This window comes from Hipposideros armiger, unplaced genomic scaffold (genome assembly GCF_001890085.2).
Source record: "Hipposideros armiger isolate ML-2016 unplaced genomic scaffold, ASM189008v1 scaffold_238, whole genome shotgun sequence".
Classification (NCBI taxonomy): Eukaryota; Metazoa; Chordata; class Mammalia; order Chiroptera; family Hipposideridae; genus Hipposideros; species Hipposideros armiger.
Genome location: NW_017731588.1, coordinates 2042665 through 2052057, shown reverse-complemented (window position 1 = coordinate 2052057; position 9393 = coordinate 2042665). Strand labels below are relative to the sequence as shown.

The 9393-nt window shown below is 39.6% G+C and overlaps 1 protein-coding gene across 11 annotated transcripts in view; it reads right to left on the bottom strand.

Moving 5' to 3' along the window:
* Positions 1–9393, bottom strand: part of NCOA6 (nuclear receptor coactivator 6) — a 112678-nt gene that overhangs the window by 60518 nt on the left and 42767 nt on the right. For all 11 annotated transcript variants that reach the window (XM_019655177.1, XM_019655180.1, XM_019655183.1 and 8 more), the window contains 2 exons: positions 5360–5641; positions 2612–2767 (listed from right to left, as the gene is read on the bottom strand). In XM_019655177.1, coding sequence (XP_019510722.1) covers positions 2612–2767; positions 5360–5594 — 391 coding nt within the window. In that variant the 5' untranslated portion in view covers positions 5595–5641. The remainder of the gene's footprint in view (positions 1–2611; positions 2768–5359; positions 5642–9393) is intronic.

The following is a 9393-nucleotide window of genomic DNA, read 5'->3' as shown; positions in this document are numbered from 1 at the left end:
AAAAAAAAAAAATGGGTGGAGGCAACATACCCCAAAACACGAGAGTGGAAATGTTGGGTTACAGGTGCTGAGATAATGCAGACGCAGTGGTGCTCTGAGCCAGTGGGGTTGCCATGTAAGGTGGGCATGAGAGGAAGTGAGACTTGTCACAAGCTGAGAGCCATGCGAAGATGGGGGTGCACTTCTGGGGAAGGTACCTGATTGTAAGTTCTCATTCTTAATTTTCTTAAAATAAAGCTGTAGGGACTCCCACAGATGCAGCAGCTGAACTAAAGGCCTTTTTTTTTCTTATAATTATTCTATTCCTACTATCCTAGCTTCCCCTCCCCAGAACAATAACATATGAATAAATACAACTTACACATTATATTGCTATTCCCCCATTTGCTGACTGCATATACACTATCTGTTGTAAAAAAAAAAAAAGGGGAGAGCACTACTGGCTCCCAAATTTGCCAGTTAGGGGTCAACTACAGCCTGCGGGCCAAATCTAACCTGCTGCCTGTTTATTTAAATAAAGTGTTATTGGAACACAGCCTTATTCATTCATTTACACATTGCCTATGGCTGTTTTTGTGCTACAACAGTAAAGTTGAGTTGTGACAAAGTAAAAAAAAATTAGTCTCCGGCCCTTTACAGAAAAAGTTTGTAGATTCTGCTTTAAACCATGAATTTATACATGAGTCACAAAATGCCCTCAAAAAAGATGTCTCCCCAATTCCCTGGCCAAAACTCAAAAAAGGGAGGGTTCAGGGAGTACTTTTCAATACAGAATAGACGGGGGAACAGCCTGTCCCTCCACACCAGTAGCAGACACCACGACAGTGGCAACACCTCCTCTTGCAACTTACGAAGGCATCAACCGATCACCAGTTTCAGAAAAGCAACATCTGTTGCCACCACTTTCACTCCTGCCTCTATTCCCAGGGAGTGTGGAGAGAGAAAAGGAGATCACCTGGGACACAGGTGTGTTACCTAAAAGTTAGGTTATGTGATAATCACTTCTGTAATGTGATAATCATTGCCATGTTATATGAATTTCATAATTTCTTGAAAGATGTTATCTATTTTGCCTCCTTGCTGGTACTTACGTTCTAATTTATGCTATAACAATAAAGGAGAGCCAGCATCTTTTTAGATGCTTTGAAGAACTAATAGGAAGTAGGTCTAAGAGAAGAAACTGGTGTTTCCTTTCTCCCATGGAAAACACTGCCACGTAAGGTTCCACAGCCCTTTAAACTCAGGTAAATAGGTAACAGAAAACTATAAAATGTTTGGGGTTTTTAAGAAACTGCATATGTGTCTATTCATAAAGAACAAATGTGTTTATGTGCTTATAAACAGTCTATACAGTGTTACTATATCCAATAGTTGTTTGGCTTCCCTCTTCCCAAAAGTTCATCCTACATCCTCCAGATTACTGTGAATTAATTTTACTTTTCTGAATCCTTTTGGACAATCGAACATTTTTCAAAACACACTGGTTATTGTTTAAGCCACTATTTCCTTGTTTATCAAATGATGGAATTTATCCCATGTCTCAATCTACTTATAGCCCTCTCCAAATAACCTTTGTTGGTACTGCCCCTTCTGGGGCACAGCAACCTGCAGTCCTAACTGCACAACATGTCTCACTCCTCTGCACAAATGTTGACCTCAGCCAGTGAGGTTCTGTGGAACACTGAAGTTCCAAGCCAGCACATGGCCAGGAGGCCTTAGCCTACCAGCGGAAGGGGAGGCTTGCATTATCACAGGATGGTAAGGCAGGCTTTTCATTCACTGGGCACCCAAAGAGAAAACCTTCTTTGTGCTCCCCCACACTTGGTACTTATATCTCTCACAAGTTTCTCTCTCCCCAAAAGATCATGAGCTCCTTTTGAGTTCATAACAGCAAGGACCATATTTTATTTATCATTGTATTCTGAGTGCTGAAGCAAAGTAGGGCTATCATATATGTGTTTCCCTTGCTTTCATGCAACATGTTCACTAAAGAACCTAACATGTACAGACAAGCAGAACTACAACAGTGAGCAAAACAAAACATGGTACCTGCCCTACTGGGCCTTTCACTCTATGAGGAAACCAAATGATAATCAAATAACTGCTCTAGTGAAAGTGTGAGGTAAATAATCTGAGGGGAAAACCAGACTTTTCTGAGTGCACATAATAAAGGACTTTGACTTAGCCAAGAAGTTCAGAAAATACATCCTCAAGAAGATGTAAGCTGATACGTGAAGGCTGAGCAGGTGTTAACAAAGGGAGGGAAACTGGTATGGGACAATATCCCATATAGAGAAGACTTCAATGCAAAGGACCTGTGGCAAGCAGACTTTAACAACAACAACAACAAAAAAGACAAATCAGTTCCTGGTGAAGGTGCCAAAGTCTGACAGACTGACAGCCAAAATCAGCTGAGGGAATGGAGTCTGAGGCTACAGATGCTGAAGCATCAGGACCCAACCAGAGCCTCACTCCCTCTGTAGCTGAAGGTGCAGCAATGGTTACATAAATGACTAGGCATTCTGAAACTTAAGAGGAGAGGAACAGACAAAGCAGCACAGAAAATCATGCCGCATTCTACTGTTGTTAGGATTTGGGGCCAGATGGGCACCTTCAATCTGAACGGAGAGAATCCCCAGATCCCGAAGCTGCTGGTTGTTGCTCTGAGCCAGGATCCGTAGCCGCTCCGCTGCTTCCCGGGGGATGTTGAATGTCACACGCACGCTGTTCCAGGGCTCCACCTTCTGTACCTTTAGCTTGTTGGATTCTTGGTTGAGAAAGAAAGAGAATAATATTAGTAATCTTTTAGCCTAGACTAGAAGACACGAAACAAACAACAAATAAAAGCACAAGGCAGAGCACCAGCTTGGAAGCTTAGGCTTTGGCGCTAGGAAGACTTCAAATTGAATCCCACCTTTCCCACTTAGCACCTGGGTGGCCATGAACAAGTTATTTCACCTTTCTGAAACTTACCTTTCTCTTTTCTAAAACCATGAAAAAACTACTTCATGAGATTGTGGGTGCTAAATGAGATAATATATGCAAAAATGAGCGAAGGACCTGACACACTGTAGGCACTGAACAAATGGAAAGCAGTAAGATGGAGTAAGGAATATAAGAGAGAAGAGGAAGAGGTAAGTTTAAATTAATAGAATAATGTCTACTTCTGGACTCAGTTCAACGTATTTGAACTGAGAAGCTGAGAATATTTAAGTCTCAAATTTCAAGTGGATTCTGTAAAAATTCAATTGGCAAATATGCCAAATATAAGGAATTTGCAGCTTATTTAAAGAAAGAGCACTGAAAAAGAAAATAGATTTACTTATAAAAGGTTAAGCAATTTTACTTCTTCAAATAAAATCTTTGAAATTTTAATACTCATATTTAAACATTCATTGAGTAGCCTGTGGAAGATAATTATAGAGACAGGGAGCAAACATTTCTTCCAATGTCCTAGAAATGCTTCAGTTTAAGGAGGGCTAAGTCTTAATTATTTATGTCTTTGATTTTTAAATCTTTACCTACTTTAAACAAGAGCTGAATTTCCACTGAAGCACACCAAACAAGGGAGAAAACAACAAGCTTGACAACTAAGCTTCAGTTAGGATATGAAAACCAAGAAAGAAATGTGGATAATTAAGAGCAATGAACAATTTCGGGCCCACTAGGCCCTTATGATATGATAATAGTGTGACTGAGTAAGGTGACAATGATGGTGGTAACTACAACTTTAACACATAAAATTCTCTAGTACTATGCTAAATAATCCATAACTACTATAAAGAAGTCTTACACAACACAGTAAAAATGACACCGAAAAAAATGACAGCTTCCCTCTTGACATCAAATCTCAAAGAAAAAAACCCAAAACCTAACAGAGCTAATGAGTACCTGATCAGATCAAGATTTTATAGAAGGATCAAATCTAGGTTTTGCACTATGTCTGAAGGGATTAGATAATTGTGCTAAAGAGAAAAATGGAGAACATCTAAACCAAGGCTCAAAAACATAAACATGGAGCCAGCTGAGTGGCTCAGTTGATTAGGAGTGCGAGCTCTGAGCAACAGGGTCGCCGATTCGATTCCCACATGGGCCAGTGAGCTGCGCCCGAGCTGAGCTGCAGCTGAGATGCCAACAGGTGGTAGGATGGCTCAGCTGGTGAGAGCACGTGCTCCTCAAGGTTTCCGGTTTGACTCCCACATTGGATGGTGGCTACGCCCACCCACAACTAGGATTGAACACAAGCACCTTGAGCTAAGCGGCCGTGAGCTGCCAATGGGCGGCTGGATGATGATTGGACTTGGAGCTGAGCTAGCTGCACCCTCCACAACTAAGATTGAAGGACAACACCTTGGCTGTTCCTCTTCCCCACTTCCCCAATAAAATCTTTAAAAAACAAAAACCAGAAAAGAAATGAAAAAAATATAAATGCCCCCAAGACCAAGACAATGTGAAGATGGGAGCTGTAGTGAGATGAGGGCCTGCTTCCGTGGCAGCTGACACTCAGCACCATCTGACAGAGAAGAGCTCGATGTTATCAGATCTTCCCATTTTTAAAGACAAATCCAAAATCTGGATTTTTATGTAAAATATCTCAATTTTTAAAGCACTTTTTAATTCTTTAAAAAGAATTTTTAAATTCATACATCAAAACAAAACAAAAAAGATGAAAGTCGGCCATGACCTATGGCTGCAGGCTAGATTCAGTGGGGTGCTGGTTAGTAAAATCTGATCTAAAATTTAAGAGAACAAATTTCAAGTACATTTTAAGTAGAACCATGAAGTAAAAAGATTTTTGTAAGCTTCAAGGGGTCTTAAAGATCCAGTTTAACCTCTTCATTTTACAGGTAAGGGAACAGAAGACCAGAGAGTTAAAAACAATAAACATATTTAGGTCTTGAGAAGTACTCCTCTCCATAGGGCAGATTAAGGGTTACTATTATTAAGCAATACTTTATTATGCTTAATTCCTCCATGTACTTTAAAGAAACAGAACTAGCATTTCTATTAAAAGTCCTAAAATTCCAAATTTGCAATTAAAACCAGTATTTCAACCCAGTATAGCAAAGTTTTACTTTGTAAAACTCAAGATAACCATAGGAGGGCAAAAACTTCAAAAAATGGGGTGGCTGGTTAGCTCAGTTGGTTAGAGCGTAGTGCTCATAACACCAGGGTTGCCGGTTCGATCCCCACATGGGCCACTGAGTTGCGCCCTCCACAACTAGATTGAAATAACTACTTGACTTGGAGCTGATGGGTCCTGGAAAAATACACTGTTCCCCAATAAAAATTAAAACAAACAAACAAAAACAAAAAAACTTCGAAAAGAGTAACAAGAATAAAAAATAAAGCAAATTACCCATGTGTAACAAATTGGGCACATTCTCCAATATTGTGTCCAATTTCCATTTGAAGTCTTTATCATCTATATTTCCTTTGAAGGCCACAAAGATTGTGGAATCCTCCAAAATACTATCACTTTTTGTGTCATCATCTTCTAGTCCAGAGTCAAAATCCATCTCTGAGTCTTCCACTGTTGATGAACACAAGGAAGTATAGATGTCTTCTAAGTTTGGAAGGTCATCCAAAACCATGGTGAATATTATTCCAGAAGCATATGCCAAGTGGACAATAAGAAAACCTGTGAAAAGATAGAAAAGCATTACAATACATAATTATACAATCAACAATGTATAATCCACAGTTCTGTGAAAACTGATTTATCTGCCAATAAGGAAGTATTATAAAAATTAAAAAATTACAGAGCAGATAAACTATTTTAATTAAAATATTCTATAATAATTAGTTCTTAAAGGTACTAGAAATAAAAATATACCAGTTTTAAATAAAATTCCTTTTATTATGTTATAATGTTTGTCTATATGTTACATGCTACCTTTTTGTAAGCCTAGAATATGGGGAGGAGGTTAAAACAAGAGATTACAAGAAAATAAAACAAGTATTTTCTGAGAATTAATTTACATAAGCCTTTGGTCCACTCCACAGAGCAAGGGGCTACCCAAGGCTCCCCTTACTCCAGTCCTGACAAAAGCTTCAGAGGAGCAAAGGCTTCTATAGCCCTTCTCTTTCTCTAACCTGCAAAGCACCACTTAACCCAACTAAAGGCATCTGCAGGACTACCTGAAATCCTAGTCTTTGATGAGTACCATTTAAACAACTTTTAAAGGATTATTAAAATTGTGGTATGGCTGAAAAAAATAATTCAGAAACAAAAAAAATTTTTTTTAAATTTTTTTTTGGGGGGGGGAATTGAGGGGATGGGAACAGAGCTGGGGAATTGGGGGAAGGGGAACAAACAAGTTGCCATCGTTTTGCTCTCCAGTCCAGCTGTGGAGGACGCTGCTCCACCGACCCAACTTGGCACCATCACTGCGCTCTTCCCGGGCGAGGCAGATCAGTCGCCGGCTTCTGGACAGCCGCTCACTGCGGCTGCTGGCCGCTCACGCTAGCCCATGGCAACCCACTGCCACAGGGACTGCAGCCTACGCCGTCGCCAGCGACTCACGGCAGCCCAGCTCCAGGTTGAGCTGTTGTTCAGCATCTTAGCTGTAGAGGGCAGTCACTGGCCCTCATATGTGGGATCCGAACCGGGGCCCTCTGGCGTCCCAAGCCAGTTCTCAACCATCGCGCCACCCGGCCGGCCCTTTAATATTTTTATTAACGGAAAATAAATGGTTAACACATGTTTATAGAGGCAAAGAACTGTGTCTAGGACAGAACTATTGGGTTGTCGGAAAAGTCATGGCGCATTTTTGCAACGAAAAACACAGAAAAAAATACATCATGACTTTTCCGACAACCCAATTAACTTTCAGATCTAAAGAAGTCACATTTTGGGGGTGGTCAGTTAGCTCAGTTGGTTAGAGCATGGTGCTGTTAACACCAAGGTTGCTGGTTTGATCCCCGCATGGGCCTCCATGAGCTGCGCCCTCCTTAAAAAAATAAATAAATAAACTAATAATAAAGTCACATTTCCTGCTATTTTCTGTTATGCTGCCTACTGAAGCGTGCACGTATTAAAGATCACACCACGTGTTCATTTCCTCCATTAGCTCTGAAGTTGAAGATCACATTCTTAACCCAAAGACAAACGAATGAAAGAACATTAATTTTCAGCATTTGTGTTAAGCAAGAATGGCATGGAAACATAAGAGCTGCATACAAATCAGAATTCTAATTAAAAGAAAAATCCTGGGGCTGGCCGAGTGGCTCAGTTGGCTAAGCGTTAGCTTAAGAGTACGAGCTCTAAGCAACAGGGTCGCCAGTTCGATTCCCACTTTGGCTGCTGAGCTGCCAACAGGAGGAAGGATGGCTCAGCTGGTGTTCGAGATGGTGGACTACACCCACCCGCAACTAAAGACTGAACTCGGCACCGTGAGCTGAGCTGCCACCCGGATGGCTCAGTAGATAGAGCATGCGCTCTTAACGAGGCTGCTAGTTCAACTCCCACATGGGATGGTGTGGCTACACCCACCCGCAACTAACTGAACATAGCACCTTGAGCTGAGCAGCACGGCTGGACTTGCAGCTGAGGTTGTTGCGCCCTCCACAACTGAGATTGAAGGACAACAACTTGGCTGTTCCCCTCCCCCAATTCCCCAACACTGTAACACTGTTCCCCTCCCACAATTCCCCAATAAATTCTTAAAAAAGAAAAAAAAAATCCTTATATATGATGTGTGATCAAAAAATAAGGTGAATATTTAAATAAAAAAAATTTTATTACAGTAAAAAACACATTGCCGTTAATCCCCCTCAAAATACTTCCCCTCTCTTCAAACACACTTATTCCATCATTCTTGCCACTTTATGAAGAAGTTCTGGAAGTCCTCTTTCGTGTCTTTAGTTGTGCTGTCGTAGCTGTCTCAATGTCCCAAATCCATTCAAAACATTTTTGTTTCATGGTCATTTTGACTTTGGGGAAGAGCCAGAAGTCTCACGGTGCCAGATCCGGTGAATAAGGTGGATGAGGACACACTGTAATGTTTTTATTTGACAGAAATTGCTGTACCAGAAGCGATGTGTGACATGGAGAGTTATCATTGTGGCAAGAATGATGGGAAAAGTGTGTTTGAAGCGAGGGGGAGGGTTCTTGGGGGAATTAATGGCAATGTGTCTTTTACTATAATAAATTTTTTTATGTAAACATTCACTGTATTTTTTTTAGCACACCTCATAAACTATAATTACAACTATGTTTTCTTTTTTAAAAAATATGGATAAAAAAAAAAGCACTGAAAATAAATCCACTAAAATGCAAATAGTAATTGTGCTAGGTTGGCAAGATAGCTGGTGAATTTTCTTTTCCTATTTTCCAAATATACTATAAGTCAGTAGGGAAATACAAAATTAAATATGCTGTAATATGGTTATATTACTTGAATAAATGAAAAAAAAAGTATCAAATTTTAAAAACTGTTTAACTTTTTTTTTTTTTAATAGCCACTAAACTTCAAGAATAAAGGCTTCCCCAAAACAAATCGAAGGGGAAAAAAATTCATCTTTTATAAATATGGAAAAAATAACTTTTACATTTGAGCAGAACATTTTATAGTCTGGTTCTGTGACTGTTACAAAGGAACAGTGTGATCTGGGTGGTTAAGAAACAACAGCATTCAGAAAATCCTTTAGAGACACCATTGCCTTTAGTCATTTGCCATCAGCATTTTATAGATTTTGAAGAATTTTAGAGGTAAATAAATAAAACTAAAAAAGGTTTGTAGGGCTTAAAGCTGTAGCTCATTAGGAAAGTGATCGCTAAAACTGCATGAAAAGCTGTAGCTATTTAGCAGCTATTCCAAAGTTGAAACAACTGTAAGAAGAGAATTTAAAATTTAAGAAACATTTTCCAAAAGACTCTTTAACTGGAAAGAAGGAAACCAGCTGAAAAACCTGGACTTTGATAGTTTTCTAAAGAGGTCATTGGTCATGCCATAAAGACTGTATACAGATCTGGAAAACTCTCTATTGGCAGACACTACAACTCAGCTAATTCAAATTCAGGAATTACCAGTTTAATAGTACTATGGGCACTAAAAAAAAAACCAAGAAACTGAAAGGCGACTGCTAGCCTTCCTTCCAAAAAAATACTTTTAAAAGAAACTTCTAGTTTCATTGAGATAATATCTGTTTAAAACTGTTAATAAGGAATTTACATCAAAATAATTGACCAAACTTTGAGTGAAATGCAGTTCAGTGACCTACACTTGGAGAGAAAAAACAGATTAGAGTTGACTATCTTGAAACTCATTTGCTCACTTATGGTTACCGTATTTGCCGGCGTATAAGACAATTTTTTGGCCCTGAAAAATATGCCTCCAAGTGGGGGGTCGTCTTATACGCCAGGTACACTTCAGATAGACTGCCCATAGT